Below are 19,353 nucleotides of genomic sequence, written 5' to 3' on the forward strand. Positions count from 1 at the left end.
TGAAGAAAAAGGGTTAAGTTGCAGTACTTCGTAGCTTAATTTGCAAGGTTAGGTTTAAGAACAAGAAACTGCTCAAAGCACTAGCACAACGTTTCAAGTTATGTTGAAGAAGGTCCATAGAATTCAAAAACTAACATGTTATGGTACATTAGCAGTCTTCTTCAGTGCTGTGCTTCATAGCAAAGATTTCCTTAATCTCAGCAGGCATTTCACTGCACATCTGTCTCAAAGAGGGTGAAAATGTTATTTATTTAATAGGATTCAAGGGTGAGTCTTTATTTATGATCAACTGGCTTCTCCTTTCTAGTTTGAAATCAGATTAACTATACATCCACTTGCTGCTGAAGCACATTTGTGACAGAGCAGCAAGACAGCTATATTGAGCAGACCTTCACACTTTTTAAATATTGTCAGCTAAGCATAAGGTCACATGTTATGTTCAATGGATATAAACTTCACTGATAGATACAGCTGAATGTCTGACTTGAGTGAGAGAATTTCATTGCTATTATTTTGCCAATTGAGTAAAATTGGAAAATCAATGAATTACCTTGTGATTATATTCTTGAATTATCAATTTCTGCAAGGTTTACTTTACTTACAATATTTACTTTCCTTGCAGTGTTTACTTTCCCTGCTCTTTCAGTAATTCTTCAAGTGCATCATCCACTCCTTTAAGCCCATCAGTACAGGCTTCAGTAGAGGAACTAAGGCAACACTGAGATCTACTGTGCTTCTGGCCTTCATATTTGCCCATGGGGTTGATAAAATAAGGTACATATTAGGTGAAGATGGATTCGTATAAACTCTAAGAAGGATCATCTTGGTACACAACCTGACAAGATAATGCACCCAGCCTACAAATCTGTTCCAGGACACCGCCTTTCCCAGAATTTATAAACCCTTCCCCTGTCATGATGTGTGCCCATAGCATGATGAGACTCCTTCAGTGTCCTCAAGAAAAATAGCAGGCGAAAGTAGTCCCTTCTGACCTGCTGGAATTCTGCCAACAGTAGCCAGCTACAGGAATTGCTGTAGTAGCACCAGTCACTCCTATATTGTTACTTAATGAAGATATGGAGAGTAAAGAACTTAGTTGGTACATATGTAGCTAACACATTGGAAAGGCTCTTTTGCCTATGCAGCACTATCATTCTGTGGAGGACAGCAAATCCAATGCTTCGTGCAAGCTGACAAGGCTATAGTGGTTTTGCTATGGAAAAGAGAGAAGATGCAACATGTTGCCCTCTCCAGTACTCATTAAAGCTCATAGATCTGTATTTGGATGTAATCTTGAGGCTCAGGAATTACTCAGTAGGGCACTACATCTCACAAAAATGCTATTTGGTGTTCATTTTTAGAGTCAAGTTAGTTTTGGAAATTACATTCTGTAAATAACAAGGTGCTGTAAATAGCTGTTGGTGATAGAAAACTAGCACAGGTTGTACAGAGAGGCTGTAAATTCTTCTACTTGGAGATCTTTAAAGGCCACCTGGGTATGGTTCTGGGCACCCTCTTCTGAGTGGCACTACTTGAGTAGGGTTTGGACCAGATAGATAGACCCAGAGGACCCTTCCGACATCAATCATTTTGTGTTTCTTTGTGATATGTAGCAGAAAGAGCTTTTTGCTGGAGGTAGTGGGCAGGTTATTTTGCAGATTCTTATCTTAGTAGATGCTTCAATGCTTACTCATAGGAATCAGTAAAACCCATCAAACTCTTGTCAAGTCTGATAAATCACTTTATGTGAAAAGAGAAAAACAGGAAATTAGTATTGACAATATTGAGATATACTTCCTCTTTCATGTCATGTAGTTGTATTTATACTGAAATTCTGTTTCTAGCGGCATAGAAAAGAGGATACTTGCTTGCTGGAAAAGGCAGGAGAAAAATGTCAGGGCTACAAGGGCTGTTCTAAGCAAATTAAAAGGAGCAAATAGACCGTGACTGTTCAGAGAGGCTCAAAACAATAGAGTCCTTGAATCTGAAATAAGTTGTTACTTTTACATGTGATTACTACATTAGAATACAGAAATTAATCTTTAGCCTCACAGTGCAGATCTGCATGACTTCAGCTGAACAAAGCAGTTAAGGACCACTCTGAAGCAGGAATAATAGCCTGCTGTGAACTTTCAGCAGTGTGGACTCCACAGCATGCCCTCAGGCATCTGGCTGAGCTCATCATCAGCGCTCACAGAACCAGCAGAGATAAATGTCCTTTTTTTTTTTTTCTTCTTCAAATTTTCTCTTAGCTGTCAGGATATGGTGGTCATTCTTTCAGACTGGGTAGCATTGTGGGTCACTAACAGAGGGTTAATGTATACACATATGCTTATTTATGCATGTGTTACCAATGTGAGAGAAATTTATTTTAAAGCTATTAACTGTATTTGTTGGAATTGTGTTTGTGGTAAGCCCAGATTTTCTTCATGCGAGAGACAACAAAAACTGTGAAATAGCTCTCACCTGCCCTGTGTTTGAAATGACTGACTACCTCAAGGAAAGTCAGAGCAAAGTGGGGGGGCACTCTCTTTCCCCAAGTAACTGGTGATAGAATGAAAGGTAATGGCCTCAAGTTGCACCGCAGGAGGTTCAGGTTGGATATTAGGAAAAAAATCTTCTCTGAAGGAGTGGTGGAGCATTGGAACAGGGTGCCCTAGGAGATGGTGGAGTCACTATCCCTGGAGATATTCAAGAAAGGTGTAGATGTGGCTCCTGGGGATGTCATTTACTGAGCATGATGGTGATGGGTTGACAGTTGAACTAGATGATCTTAGAGGTCTTTTCCAAACTGAATGATTCTATGTTTCTATGATTAATTTCAAATGTAAGTCTACTGTGCTCTTTGTTTAAGCGCATTTACATGTTTACGGACGTTCTCGATTGTTAAGATTTCAGTTCCCTATAAGTATTATTCTGAGATAATTAGATATTCTGAGATAAATAGTTTTCTGCTAAGCTTTGGAAAGGAGAAGGGCAACACTGTGGACTGTTTTTTTCCCCCTTAAGTTTTAAAAAATCCTAAAAAAAGCATGCCAGTTCTATATAGAGAACAGATTAGGCAATACAGACTTTGTCAAGGACAATGTTTGGCATGGTTTTCATGAATATGTTTATTGATGACCAGAGCTTCTGTAAATTTTCTAGAATTATTCCAGTTATAAATAATTTAAAATGTATTTTTCGTATTTTATTTCTCTTATTCTTACAAACATTTGAAAGTGATTAAATTCAGTAGAATGATGAAAAATACTGTTTAAATTGAAAACAGTCTCTTTTGATGCAAAGATATATCCTAGTCTCTTCCTTTTCCTGCAAGCTGTTCTTATTTTTCATCCAGCTGTATTCCTGGGATCCTGATTTGTTGCTTTCTTATGAGCAGGGTCTTGAAGAGCTGCCATATATTGGTACTGATAGCATTCTAGTCATGCCTCCCATTGTATTTCATTTGTCACAGGTGTAGAGAGCAGTACAGTTTAAAAATGAAATAAAATTTGACAGGTGGAAAATGCAGTGCTTTAAATGCACCCTAGAAATTCTGTAAGCAAATGATCACAGCAGGCCCTGTGTTCCCATTCCTTTTCATGGATTTATTTTTTGCTAAATCACTCTTGCATGGAGTTCTTGGTTCTTTAAACTCATTTTTTATGATGATGGAAAGATATGCATTTCTACTCCCTATTTTTTTCATAGCTATATCATCAGGAACATCTGAAACTCAAGAGTGTACTGTTTTTTTTTTATGCTTCCAACCAGGTTCAGAAGTTGCTGTAGTCAGCCAGCATAACTAGCCATAATGATCAGAAAAAAAACAAATTGTTTGCTGGCAGATTTTCCTTTATCTTTTCCAAAAACCTCCTGTCTGCACAAATTACCACGAGGAGGCTAGGAAACTGGGAAAAAATATTGCTCTCTAAGGAGCCTTAGTAATAAGATCAGTTAAGATGTAGTCTATCCTATGAAGAAGGATAGACAAATGCACATCAAGATGTATATTCTAGATGTGCCTGGGAGTTAGTGACATGAAAAGATACTGTCTGTGAAATCACCATTGGGAAAATACCCGAGGAGCACAGTATACAACGGTGGTTTTTGTCCACTGAGTTGTGAGTTGCCCCACAGGAGGACTTCTTTTCTGTGTGAAATTATGTTGCTCATATTGCTGAAATGGACAACTGTATCATCTTAAGATTTCTGTGCTAGTGCTGAGATGAAGTACAATCAATAAGAAAGAAAAACTTCTCATTCAAGCTTCTGACAGAATAATGGATGAAAGTGAATACATCACACGAAGATGTATGTTATCCATGGGCTGATAGTCTGGTGTGAACATAAATAATGCCAGGCTAGTGGGACACCTAAGGTTAGGGAGAGTACAGTGTAATTGCAGCTTGTCAAGTGATGCTTTAACAGCGATCTAAAACCACCTTTTAAATTCTGACATCTGCATGTGAGGTTTTTTCTGAACATCTGAGAGAGTCTCTGCAGGGCTAGAAGACTGATGAGGAAAATAGAACTAACAGCTCTATGTTAAAAGTGGATTTTCTGAAATACAATCTTTTTTAGGATGCTATCCTTCATTCTCCTGAAGTCTTTCTGAACTGATGACCTCACGTGTGACTGGTATAAATTATAGAAACAGTTACCTCAGCACCCTTTCTCCACATTTGTGGAGAAGTTCTGTTTTTATTAAAGGGGACCATAGGTGTCTAAAGGAGTATGCAAGCAGGTTTTAAAGAAGTATGAAGAGGACTGAATCTGTAGTAAAAACGTAGGTTGATGTTCACAGTAAGATTTTTTACATTCACAGGCACAGCAGAATATGCTCACACTGACCACTGCAGAGTGATCATCCATGACATTCAGATGATCAAACTGCAAATGTTTAAAGTTTACTTATAGTGGAGTGAGAGGGATGTCTCAAATGAGGCACTGATGTCAGATGTCTGACATACGTAATGTAAACAGCCTCTAAATCATGTAATCTCGCTTCCTGTAAGCAAAAGACTGTTATTTTTCTCACAAGAATGGATTAAAGAAGATTTTTTGTACTCTGCCTAATATCATTTGCAAGATTTTGAAATATTTTTTATAAAAATTTATTCAAAGCATTTCAAAGTTGAGTACATCCAAATTTGCCTTCTAATGGTTGTAGCAGCTGTGTCTTTCTGAAATGTTGGTCTTCTCCATTTTGTCTTCTACATTTTCCACTGTTGAGTATCCATGTTTACACCATGAGAAGTGACTTCGCAGTGTTATTCCAATAATGAGTTTGATGTGAGATTGCAGAAGCTTAGGTCAAAAAGCTTTCCTTTTCAGAACTTTGATTGTTCTGTGGTTCTGACATTTCCTTTCTTGAGACATAGATGAGTTGGGTATTTTTCCATCAGTGGTTTTGTGGATTCTGGATTGTGTTGCAAGGCAATAACAAATTCTTGTTTACACTTGGTTTTTGTCTCTTAGTTGTAGAAAGACTGCATTAAACATTCCTTTTGCTGCAGCATGGGGCCATCCAAGCTGATCTCATACTCCTGTGCCACTTGCCATCTCAGTCTCTCATACTGGCTAGGTTTTTCCTTTCTCTGTTTTGTTTCAGTACAGTCAAATGCAATGTTTTTTGGAATTATTATCCTTGAACTTTGGGATATAACATAATAAAATATCCTTCTGGGTTTGGTTTGAATCGGAAAGTTGTATAATCTGTCATGTCTAATGCAGTATGTTTCAGATTTTATTGAGATGTTATAAAGCTAAAATATTTAACTACTCTGCAGCAAAACCCAGTTCACGTGTCAGCTCATTATTTTGATGTCTTCTGGGTTATGTTTTGATATGTGCGTAAGTGAATTAGCTTTCAAGCCATTTTGATGTGCCTTATTTTAATTGTACATAATTTATGGTATTATTTTGTCACAGGATCAGAAAAGAAAACCAAGTATGTTAAGTCAAGGCAATCTTGATAAGGTATTAGACCTGTAATCATTAGATATAAATATGAAGTGTTTGGCAAAATCTACTTTTTGTTAAGGCCCAGTTTCTGGTGTTATATTCTGTTAGTCTATAAATCTTTGTGGATGTAGACCCTGTTTATTTATGCTATTATTTATGCTCTGGACAGACATCTGGCAAACTAGTCAGTACCCTCAGTTTATTTTCTCAAGTACTGAAACCAGATTGACTGTCTGCCATTTCTATGGAATTTCCTCCATTTTTCATGAGTTTTTAAGTAAAATTAGTATTTTTTTAAGTTCTTCTAATATGAAATAGAACTTTGGGGGGGAACGGGGAACAGCATAAACGAACTGAACTGGGAAAGAGGAGTTTGCTGAAGCAAATTCCATTAGGTGAGATTCTGTGGGCCAGGGTTCCAGCACTGTGCATATAGTAGCTCTGTTTATGCTTCACTACATGAAAGTTTTCTGGTAATGCCAAGCTAGTCCAGTCCATGAGTGAAGTCAGTTCATTGAGAGGGAGCAGCAACTTGAAACTGAAATCCAGCAAGACATAAAGGACTTCAGAGAGTTCTGGCTCTCTTGATTGAAGACATATGCTTCATTTGGTCAGTTCAGTCTGCACTTTATAAGCACTTTAAGTTTCTCAGTGACACAGAGTTCCTGTGTTGCAATATCTGTACGTAATTCTTTTACTGCCCTGTTTCTCTGAAACTCCCATTTCTTGTTGATATTCAGTGATGTCAACTCACTTATGGGCAATACTGAGTTGCTTAGAGTAACGAAGGTGGAGCCTAGAGTTCCTAAGTAAATCTGTGTAGTTGTGCACAGATATAATTTTATCCTACCATAAGAGAATAGTTTTCCACTCAGTATTGTCTCTGAAAGAAGATGAGCAAGATGATTAGTGCACTTGAAAAATGACAGTCTCTCAATTGCCATATCAAAAAACGCATACATGGAAATAGGGGGAAAAAAAATAATAATCTTCTAAAGAGTTATTCCTTCCAAATTTTCTCTTCTTCATGGTCTCCTCCTTGAAACTGTTTTGACATCTGTAGGAATGTTGCAGAGTTCAACCTCCAAAAGATGGAAGAAAAGATTATAAAATTTCATAAATGGGAAAAAAAAACAAAAAACAAAAAAAAAAAAAAACAACCACCAACAACACAGGATTCTTTGCTTACTAGAAAATATAACCAAATTTTAGAATTGAGAGAAAAAAGGGACTTTTTAATAGAATTCCAGTTTCAGAAGGGATGATACAGGTAGCAAACTGCAATATGTGAAGTTACTCAGACAAACCTGGTGATTGCCATAAGTTAAACAAATAGGTCTCTCTGAAATTAATGTATCTTATTTATTTCCATGGACGCTGCAATGGATACAAAGAGCACAATAACACTGTTTGGTAAAACAAATGCTTAGCTACGAAACACTGTTTTTCAACATAGTCACCAGCATTAGGTATGCATTTTTGCCAGCAAATATAGTGATCAGATGTGATGGTTTGTCAAGGCCCTGGGAAATCCAGAAAGATTGTCCCAAAGGACAGTGCACATCAGTTTACGTGTCACCACTCCATGGAGTGCCTTTTTGATTCTGGCCTGCATCTGTGACACCATGCCTCGTCACTGGTAACGACATGATCCAGGAAACTGTCACCTTCAGCCTCATGTTGGTCCTGACAAACTTGCATATAGTGTTCTTTCTGTTCCTATGTGGAGCATTTGCGAGACCTACTTGGTGCAAACTTTGTGATATTCCAGTATTGCCACCACTATTTCCAATGTATTCATGTATGCCAATATTCATCTCCATATGCAGTTCCCTGGTTGTAACCCACCAGTTCACATGGATGAGCTGATCAAGACACTCTTCATTTCATGGTATGACAGCTGTGCATGGCATTCAGAATGTTGCTGGTCTTTCACATCGCTGTCATTGCTACTGAAACACACCATCCACCACCTCACAGTGCTCATATCCACTGTTTGGCCTCCAAAAACATGCACTAAGCAGCAATGGATGTCAGTGGGTAGCAGTTTTTCCTCGTGAAGGAGTTCAGTGACATACCTTTGCTTCATACACACTTCTATATCAGGCACCATTTTGTCAAACTGCCCATCAGCTGCCATCTGTCACATGGCAACAAAACATAATGGAATGTTGGTGGGTTCAACCTCTACTGCCGTAGCACCAACATCTCCCTCTGATGTCATGGGCCAACATAATAAAATAGGATGCATTACTTTCTAAGCAGCCCTTCTGTATCTCTGAGTAATTTATGCGGGTTTAAACTTTACTGATTTATTTATTTTTTTACAATACAGAAACCTGTTAGTAACATTTCTAAGATTATTAATTTAGGATAATTTGTATTTGGGAACATAATTGTGGTCCATATATTTGGCAAACTGAAAAGTGAGAAAATTACATATATCAGCATATTGGAATTCCTGTGCTTAATAAAAGCTGAAAGATGAATGAAGGAAAGTATGTTGCTTACATTGTCAGTTGACACTGACTGGACATGAATTACAAATACGTTGAAGGAAATAATGGAAATACAAAATAATCTCAAGGGGAATGGAGAGTTCTAAATGGAGTTTAAATTTAGATAAATATTACATAATACATTCAAGACAAATGGTATTATATAGAAGTATTGTTACTACAGAGTGCTAGATAATGTTTAAGCCCTTTAGCCCTCAGTATTCCCTTTCCAAGTCACTTTTGAGACATAAGTAGATGGAAATCTGCTTGTAGTGTTGCTGGAAGGGGACACAGTGTGATCCTCTATGGGTCTGTGCTTCTAATCCCTTGAGTGTAGCTCAGAATCCATCTATGTACTTATCAACACAACCAACCAGAGAAAAAAACATTGGCAGCGGTACCAATTGTCCCACAGTCTAGGAAGCTTAGGCTTTTAAAGTCTGAGTCTGATAAGAGTCCAAATGAAATTTGTACTAATAGCAGTTATGTAGTTAATCATTGGTCCTGCAGCCCTTATTCAGTCATGATATAGGCATGTTTACAGGCTCCACATACCATACCAGTGCTATATCTGAACTTGTGGCTGTTGCTGTGGGTTCATTTTTTAATGTAAGTACAGCCTGATTCCTGCCACAGATGTAACTGTCAATGTATTTAAGACAAAAGTTCCAAAAGTTCTCATAAACATTTCTTGTTAACAGCAGTGGATGTAGAGTGCTCCGGAAAAATAATAATAATAATTGTAAAAGAGTTCTCGAGTAGATGTTGGTTGTTCAAATGTGGTTGATTTTGACCTGATATACAGTAGACTTAAACTCCCCTGATGAATTACTGAAAATGTACAAAGCAGCAAGACTTTACAGTGGTGAAATTATTTCAGGATACAAGTTAAAGGCTTTCTCACACTATGTGAAATGTAGATGGAGTTACCTTTCAATGGGGCTGTCTGGCTTTGCTATCTGCCTTTCAGTAGTCATTATTCCAAACCAACATCTCTCTCCATAGTCTCCGATGATAGCACTGTTACTGGGGGGGGGGGGGGGGGTCAGTGCAAGGCAGAATAAAGCAAGTACAAAAAAAACATAGTGCCAAGGAGGTAATTTGGAAAACATACAGGGAAAGCAAGCGTGGAAGTGAGAATAAGAAGAAATAAAAAAGCAGCTGAAAAATTGAGTCTTACAGAAGTGAGTGTGCAGGAAGTAAAGTAAAAAATAAAAAATCTGACCATATGATTGTAAATTGAAATAAAAAAGTACACACTGCCAGTTAGTAAAGTATCCTGACACCAAGGTGATAGAAAACAAATAGCATGAAGTGAAAAGCACGTGTTCAAAGCTGGAGTGCACAGCTCTGTTAGATACAGAAGCTGGACTCTGCCCATTTCTTCTGTTCTTTCTCCATTTGCCAAGTATCATTCTGTTGTTCACTGAAGAGGCCGTTAGAGAGATGTCTCTGCACGGCCATGTGCACACATGGCTGTTTGGCTGGCAGAAGGCCTGCTCGGGAGCATGGACACTGGTGCTGCTCACCCGTCCCTGCTCTCCTGTAGCTCGTGCTGCCTCATCCCTCTGTGCTGTGGATTTTTGGTGTATCAGCAGCACACATTTCAGCAGCCATTCCATCCTGATCTGTCGGGGCTCCTGACTGCCAGTATGAAAGCAGCAGAACAGCAGGAAGTGATAGGTTAAAAAAAGTGAAAGATGTCAGTTAGGGCAGCCAAGCAAGGTAGCGTTCATTTACCTTCTGTTCCTGTGTGTTCCTACTGTGACTTGCTTCCGCCCCACTTCATGTGGCCAAGCATCAGTAGCTCATTATCCGTGTCTCCATTCAGTGCCTCTGCCACTTTCATACATGCTTAGACAGGATGTGTCATTTGCTTCTTGGCTATAATACTACAGAAAATTCACATCAATAAACAATTGGCAGTACAATTTTCCAATACTGGTCATTTAGTATATTAGCTTTTAAAATTTCTACTGCAGCTGTGACAATAGCATTAGACTATTTTTACATGAGAATAGTCTGGTTGTTCTGTCATCACAATAGGATGATCAGAGTCTAGTTTATCCATGTGCAGACATTATTGTCTCATACAACAGTGTCCCAGTACTATGATTGCTTCATTAGGTTTATGCTACATAGACATAATTATGCAGGAGCTAAGAATAGCTCATCTAATTGAAAATAATGATTATAGTGAAAGAACAGTTTTGATTACTGTTACTAAGCGAGTACATACCGTACAACCATTCATGAACTGCACGGAGTACATACGGGATTATACAGTGTGTTTGTTTTGATTAACAATTTCTTTCCTGATCCTGACTACAAGTTAAAGGTGTTGTCGCTTATTTGCTATTCTAAACCTTTTTTTTAGAGACCTAGGGGGACTGATGAGAAGGCAACTTGAGCTGATATTTATTCATTAAATTATGACAAGCTAAGCTTTGAAATAACATTCAGCATTTATCCCCATACACATTTTAAGGAGGACATAAATAAAATCTTCTCCAGGCACCACAGATAAAAATGTCTGTGGGATTTTTTTATGCCAGCGTTTATACTAGAACCCCATGGGATTAAACATCTTTTTAGAAATGCAAAGTCTGCCACACTGTTAATCTCCTACTCATCCAAGTCAGTGCTAACTTTTAATTCTTCCTTTGTCTAAAACACACAGAGTTTTTCTTTATTCCTTGAAAATAAATTTGAATTTTTAGATGGAAGTAATAGAAAATTTGAGGGTTCATTTATTTTATTTCTTTTGATTAGTATTGCCAGGCCCATGGGATACAAATGGTTCCTTTTATTGTCCTTCTAATTTACTCTTATTTCAACTTTCAGCTAGAACACAATAAGAAAACTCCTGAAATGATGAAATTGAATGTAACTGTTTCAGAAATGTTATGAATCTCTTGAGTAGGTCTGAAGAACTCTACTGTTTTTGCCATGTTTAGCTTCCTCTCAGTTCTAATGAACCATTTTATAGCTCTAGGCTATCTGCTAGCTCTGAGACATGCAGCAAGCACTGCTATCAGGAATTTTTAAACAGATGACCATTTAAAAATGAGCTGATGAAGGAAGACTGGGGAAAAAGCAATGTGATCACATAGTAACGCAACAATCAATTTGCACAGTCTGAAGTGAGAGGCATTTGCACAAGCTATTCTTAAAGACTGTTTTAAGAAATAACAGAAGGAAAAAGAAGAGAAGCTGAGGGCAGATTATTTTGCTGTAGTTTGGAATTTGTCTTTTCCACATTGTTTTGGATTTGAAATTCAGTGAATTAAAAGAATTTAAACATGTTAAGTCCCCATTTATTCAAATGCCTATTGAAATATCAGACACGAGTTTTTTGATCCCATTCATTTCCACCATGGCCTGACTGTGGGAGATATTCGCAAATTTTTAGGCCAGTGTACCACAGTTTTGTTATTTTCCCAGCATTGATCAGTGACTGTGAAATCGTATCATAGAATCATAGAATGGTTTGAATTGAAACTGTTCTCAAGTATCATCAAGTTCCAGCCCCTCTGGCAAAGGCAGAAATGTAGAAGTTGTGGGTTTTTTTAAAGTCATTCTACAGTCTCTCAGAAGATTGTGAGTCCTGATCTCAGAGCTCCCTGCTCAGGAGTCAGTGTAGTGTCCCAGTCTGACCTCCTGTACACTTTGTGTTCTGTGTGTTAGCATTTGACCATATAATCATCATCTCAATTTCATTTAGATATTATTTTTCTACTTCAGGAGTTTATAAGTCTGGGTTGTAAATTGAATACCTATATGATTCAATGATGAGCAGGGTTGAAGAATAGAGAAGAGTAACTTATATGCTTTGATTTGCAGTTGTATTGAGCATGTGGGCATAACAGTGAATTGTACAGTACAACGCAATACTTTACTCTCTCAATATTGATGCAACACATAAAAGACTTCTGTGCATATAACCTGTTTTCTACTCTGTACAGAACCGCACATGCAAGAGCTAAAGCTGATGCTGCAGATCAGGCTGCTCAGTCTGCTCGTCAGGAATGTGATATTGCAAGAGCAGTTGCCAGAGAACTTTCACCAAATTTCTACCAACCAGGTAATTATAGATTGGTTTGGGTTTGTGGCTAGTCTTTCGTCCTCGCAGTAAAATGATTTGGTGTTAAATATTAAATATTATTCCATTTTGAATGCTGTCATTTTTACAGAAGCAGTAGTTGGATGCTGAAGACTGTATGTTGCTCCAGGATATTTTGTTTTCTTTTTTTTTCTTTTTTTTTTTTTTTATTATTTGTTGATATTGCTTTGCATTAAACAGTGAAGTGTCAAAAAGTTGGAATCAGGCTTACAGCTTTGGCTGGTTAATAGCTTATTCAAGATGATGACAACATAAGACATCAGAGAACATAAGTAAACAGAAGTTGAGATTATTTCTGTAGTGGAAATATCCTTAGTTTTTTTACTGTCTGAGGGAAATCTTGACAGTCTTGGTTAGCTAAGGCCTATTCTCTGGGAAATTCTTTGCCAATACAGACGTGGTTCAACAAGTTGCTATAAAAGGAAGCAACATGGATTTTACTTTATTTTTTTCTTATATCTTTCCACAAGATCAATATGTGTACTGCTCCTTAGCTTAAAATCGAATGGGTAAAATGGAATAGCATTTATCCAATTCATTGTATTTTCAAAAGTCTTTCACCTGTCAAATAAGTAAAGCCACACTGTGTTATTGCTTTTCTAGATCTTGTCTGAATCTTTATGCTAATAGAAATTATACCTCTGAGTCTCATGTTTGCTTGCCTTCATCTTCTGCTCATCTCTCTTTCAGATATAAAACTTCTTTACCCTTAATTGTACTCAGATTGTGGATGCAGGCAAATATAATTGCCCCACAACCAAAGAACTGTGTTTTTTCAGCATTCTCTAACAGTCCAGACCTTTCCTTCACTTGTAGTGTAAATGATTACTGTATATGACTTGTTCTTAAGTCATTGTTAGTTAGCTTATTTTTTTTCATTATTTCTAAGTGTTCTATAGTAAAGAGCAGTCTCTGTGTATTGAGGTTGGGAGCGATGAGGCTTACAAGCCTTGCAGTCTGCCTTTGTATCCAGGTTTAAATGTGTCTTTCTTGGGTGACCATGTGTCACATGGGTAACCAGAAATCTAGACAATGCTCTACAGAAGTATTTTGAATAGTAAGACTTTATAGGCTTTAACATGATATCAATATGTACCTTGCACTGTTGGAAATCACTTCCATACATCCTTGTCTATGTATTCATCATATTAGAGGCCCATATTTACTCCGATGATACTGAAATTGTTTTCTTTTTTTCATTATTTCATACTTTTGTCAGCTGGTGAGCTCCAAGTTTATAGCAGCAGTTCATGTCATTAATCATAAGTTAAGAAATCCTAACTTTAGTTATGCTAAGAACTAATAGCAGGGACCATGTCAAAGGAAAGCTTGGCTGAGGATAAAAATTAGGGAGTTAAAGCACCTGGACTGAAATTATTTCAAAGCTGCTGAGCCCCTGAAATAAAGAAATGGCTAGAGGACTCAAGAGAAAATATCAGTACTTGATGGTATGAAATGTGACACCAAGAAATTCATCAGAAAAAGTTTTCCTTTGTGCTAAGTTGTCTTGAAAATAACTTATGGTGGGAAAATGTAGTTTTTCTCTCTAAGCTTGAAGAGCTTTGAGAGATCAGGAGGTATGTTGTCAGTAAGGAGTAAGTGTATTGGGTAAGGAGCTGGCTGGAGGGCCAGGCCCAGAGAGTGGTGGTAAATGGAGTTAAATCCAGTTGGAGACTGGTCAAGAGTGGTGTTCCCCAGGGGTCGGTGCTAGGGCCTGCCCTCTTCAACATCTTTATTGATGACTTGGATGAGGGCATTGAGTGCACACTCAGTAAGTTTGCAGATGACACCAAATTGGCAGGGAGTGTCAATCTGCCTGTAGGTAGCAAGGCCCTACAGAGGGATCTGGACAGGCTGGAGAGCTGGGCCAAAGCCAACAGGATGAGGTTTAATATGACCAAATGCCGGGTCCTGCACTTTGGCCACAACAACCCCAGGCAGTGCTATAGGCTTGGGGCGGAGTGGCTGGAGGACTGTGTGGAGGAAATGGACCTGGGAGTACTGATTGATGCTCAGCTGAACATGAGCCGACAGTGTGCCCAGGTGGCCAAGAAGGCCAACGGCATACTGACTTGCATCAAAAACAGTGTTACTAGCAGGAACAGGGAGGTAATTGTCCCCCTGTACACGGCACTGGTGCGGCCGCACCTTGAGTACTGTGTTCAGTTTTGGGCCCCTCACTACAGGAAAGACAAAATTTAGTGTATATTTAGTGTAGTATATACACTTTTCTGTAAAAAAGTTAAGCATTTTTGTCTGTCTGAATAAGTGATTTCTGCATTAGATAAGGCCTAGGTGCATTTAAATAATGATGAAAATCTTTGATAAAATTCTCGAATTTCATATTCTTAATATGAGAAACCCTGGGCTATATATCATAGTATTAAACACAATTTATAGGTACAGTGAATATTCATAAGTCATTGTACCATGACAGTTCTCACTTTCCAATTGCTTTTCTCTCTTGTGTTATGTTCATTAAGACATTCATCAAGAACTGCCAAGAGGTTCTAGCTTTTTAATGTAGCTTGAAATGAGATTGAAACAAGAACAAAGTGGTAGGAAGCAAAATAGTATTCAGCAGGTGTGAATAATAGTGTCAGTCTGAATCATGAAGATGGAAGCACTGTAGAAATCTTCAAATTTAGTTTGCTAGTAAATAATTTCCTTAATATTTGCATATTGGGAAAGGAAGTATGATTGGAAAGATTTAAGCCATAGTCTAAGTGGTCATAAGCCTTGAAGGAGCTGTTTTCTGTAAGCTTGTTCAGCTGGGAGTAAGGAAAATTTTTACTTTTACTTTAGCTGTAGCAGAGATTTGGCTAGTGATTGAAAGGTATAATGATGGCATATCTTTGCAGAGCCCTACCCACAAGGCTGCAGGTTTTGTAGATTGAACAAGTGTTCCAGTCTTTATGGAGACTGGACTTTACAGGCTTTTTTATTACCAAATAAAACAAATTTTGAAAAATGTCAGCTCTGACCTGTTTGTTTCCTCCAGGCATCACTAAACTTGCAGATGTGTCAGAAAAGAGCGTATCAGGACAGGAAACAAATGAAACCTGAGCCACTTTCTCATTCAGAGGAGTCATCTAGGGACAATATGAGATTTTCTTTGCTTAGAGACAAACAATAAAGGCTGTTTTATGTCACTTGTTAAATCCTAGAGAAGGGTAAATGACTAATGGAAATTGTAATAGAAAAGAAAGGCTTTTGGCACCCAGTAAAAAGGAGGAAGGTTGTTTTAATCTTGCACAAGTTTAATGGATGTGGCTGACCTATTTATGCTAAATTCTATAAGACATCTCTAGCATTTACTCTTGTAAACATACTGTCAGGAGGTAAACTAATGTACACAGTCTGGACAGCTAAGCTGTAAGTGTCTGTATGCATACATATCCTGCAGCAAATGTATGCTGTTCTTTCATTCAGTTTGAATGAATAACATTTGATTACATGAAAGAGGGGCAAAACTACTTTGCTGCAGGGTAAGAGTCTGGGCACTTTACCATGGAGCAATTAAGCTCTGGAAATTGAAATCTGAATTGTTTTATGGCAGATTATTTGTCAAGCCAACCAGATGCTTCAAGAACACATATTGCTCACAAGAAAAATTCTTCCAGCCTTTGACCTCCTGAGCAAGGCATGAGAGCAATCAAGAAGCGATTCAACAGTTAACACTTGCTAGAGAGGTGAACAGAATTTTAGATGAAATATATGAACAGCAAGTGAAGATTTTCTAATAAAAAGAACTACTAGTATTTACCAACATTGTTTCCTATAATGTTAGGGTACTGTTACAGAAAGAGTAATACTTAACATTCTGCAACAAAGTTTCAGAAATAAAAGCATTTCAAGCAGCAGGCAATTTCTGCAGATTTCTAATGTCTTAAAGAGAAACTGTGTTTTAAACTTCCTTATGACCAGATGTTGATGTCTGTAACCTTGGAAGAAAGCACATCCTTCCCATTTTCCTCCTCTCTGCCATCTCCATCTCCTCCAGTTCACTAAACGCAAACTCCATATGGACAGGAAGGAGAGATTTCTTCCTGGTGCTAATTAACAGGAATGTTCTGGCTAAGTGCATGTGGACGAGGCTAGATATTTTTATTTAAGAAGCCAATTACAGTGAACATTTTTCCCTGATTAGAATTACCAGCTATGCCATCAGTTTGTGCCTTAAAGCATAAGGAAGCTCACTAGTTATTCTTAGTCATACAAAAGTCAGTTTATTTTTTTAAGTGATTTGACATACTGCTACATCATCCTTATACAACTGTTGTCTAGATTCTTCCCGTGAACCATGTCTCTACAATTTATTGTTTCCCTCTTCTTTTTACATGCCTGGAGAAGTCTACCAAAGTATACAAAGGCACTTGGGTTGTATCTGATAGTCAAAGTAATAAGATGGGCTGAAAGAAAAGGTGGGCTTCAAGTGTTATTCTTGTTCTGTTCTTTCTTTTTCTAACTATTGGCTAGCCACATACCGTCTGAATTTATCACCAGTCCTGCCAAGTCCTAGGTATATGTGCCCTCAGCCACCCATGTCTTTTGTCCTGCTCAGAGTGACAATTTGCTGGTAGCCTGCACCCATCATGCCCCACTGTCATACACACATTCTGGCTCAGCTCAATCCCCAGCCCTCCTGAACGAACTTGGAACAAGGAGCAGGCCTGGGAGAAGGCAAGCGAAAGAGGGGTTGCAAAGGAACCAGTTTCATTTTTCCAGGATGCTTTCTCAGTTTTTCCAACATACTTTTGAGTGACATAATGAAGCTACTTGCTTAGGAGGGGAAAAAAGCACATAATTAACTTTTTAAACTAATAACAGAGAACCAGTTTCCTGCAGAGAAGTAAAGCTGATGAAATCACTGTAATTTTGTCAGGCTTCCATTACGTATTGAATTAGCTAATTTACATCTAGATGCAACTTATGGGTTGCCTAGGAAAGACTATTGAATCTGTCTACAAAGTTAGCTGGACTATCAGGCGGCTAGCCTGAGGTAACTGCAGTTTTGTTACTGCTTAGTTGCTATCTTGGAGTACCTTCTTAAAAGATAGCCTTAGGTATACTCTCTGAGCTGCTCATACCATGAAAGAAAGAGGTCGGTGCTACCTTAGAGTTTTAATTGCCTCCTTTTTCCTGTTCAAAATTACCCATTTGCCCCCAAAAAGAAGAACTAACTGCAGGACACAGAACCAGAACACTAACGCCCTGCTCCAATAAATTTCTATATTGGTCTGTCCAAGTGTCCATTAGCCAAGGACAAGATGAATTAGGGTCTATCACATGGGAGTATTATCACAGCAGTCAACATTTCCATTATAAATGCTATTTATAACTGCATCATAAATATTTGTTCCATGTTGAAGTTCAGCTAACAAAATCTATACTGTGAGAACTTTACTTACGGTCTGAAATTTCACTAGAGGATGGTAACATATTTTAAAATAATTTTATCATACTAGTGCATACTTGAATTATATTGAAAAAGGGTCTTATTTTTATTTTTTAAACATACAATACATTTTACACGATGCTTGTGGCTGCATCTAGTTCTATTTGACCACATCAATTAACACTTGCTGCTGGGCTGTGGGTTTCTTTGCTGTTCTTTTTACAGGAAATGGAGAGTCAGAGATGTATTTTAGAGGAAACAGTAGAATGCTAGAGAAAAAAAATGATCTTTACAGCTTCATTCCTTATTTGCCAGTGCATGAGAAATAGATGGCTAACACACAGAGCATTTCATTCAGTTGTCACAGAGTTGTCTAGATTTATCGATGTCCGTGTCAAGGGTGGGGGGGCAGTAGGCCCATGGGCGCCCTGACCCCAACAATGGGAATGGAAAAAGGGAAGGGGGTAGGGAGATGGGAACTGAGTTCAAGGAAACAAACAGAGCAGCAGCAACAATATAAGGAGGAAAAAACTTATTTTACTAACTATGATATCGGAATGCAAGATAACACAATATAATACTTAACAAATAATTAAAAATGAGGCTAATAAATCAAGGAAAATAAGAGCGAGAGAGGTTTCCAAAGACCAAGAAGCCTACTTTGAAATTGAAGGTGCCATGGCTTGGAAGCACACCCACACCCACTGCCAGGCAGTGAGAGAGCCAGCGTCACTTCCGTGACATATTTCCCTCTCTGACCATGAGGTCCTCTGGGACGTGTAGTTCTTCTTCTCTGTGCTCCACATGATGTTATGACATGGAAAACCAATAGTAAAAATTACAAAACTATTACATCAGCAAAAATCTGAAAGACAACAGAAGTAGAAAGATTTTGAAGACAGAGAGATCTAAAAAAGATTTATGGGATTCAGATTAAAGACCTGAGCAATGTAGACCAATGTAATATTTTTTAGAATGCTGTAGAAGATCATGGTGAGAATTTGGAGAGGATGAAGATTTCTTCATTTTTATCTTGTTGCAACTATTTACTCAGATTTTAATCTAAACAGGTGGCAAATCCAGAGCTGAAACGTAACCAGAATAGAACTAGTAGTTGATTCCTTCTTTTTTTTTTTTTTTTTCTTGATGATGATGATGAGATCGGTCAGTATGAAGAGTATAAGAAGAAAAGGACGAGGGACCAAGAACAGAGTAATCTGTGATTCTCTGAAGGTGTGGTTGAGAAGGATAAGAAAAATGAGAGGGAAATAAGAGGAGGGATCGCAGAATCTAACAGAGGAAAAATGTTCCAGAAAAGGAGTATAGCCAGCTGTGTAAAAGGAGGGTAAAAACAGAGTACTCACACAAGGATATCAGCAGAAGTA

General features: G+C 38.0%; 1 protein-coding gene across 4 annotated transcripts in view; it reads left to right on the forward strand.

Moving 5' to 3' along the window:
- The window catches only part of JPH1 (junctophilin 1), an 84,178-nt gene that overhangs the window by 41,597 nt on the left and 23,228 nt on the right, over positions 1 to 19,353 (forward strand). For all 4 annotated transcript variants that reach the window (XM_072330629.1, XM_072330630.1, XM_072330628.1 and 1 more), the window contains exon 3: positions 12,413 to 12,531. In XM_072330629.1, coding sequence (XP_072186730.1) covers positions 12,413 to 12,531 — 119 coding nt within the window. The remainder of the gene's footprint in view (positions 1 to 12,412; positions 12,532 to 19,353) is intronic.

Source organism: Excalfactoria chinensis, chromosome 2, assembly GCF_039878825.1.
Source record: "Excalfactoria chinensis isolate bCotChi1 chromosome 2, bCotChi1.hap2, whole genome shotgun sequence".
Taxonomy (NCBI): Eukaryota; Metazoa; Chordata; class Aves; order Galliformes; family Phasianidae; genus Excalfactoria; species Excalfactoria chinensis.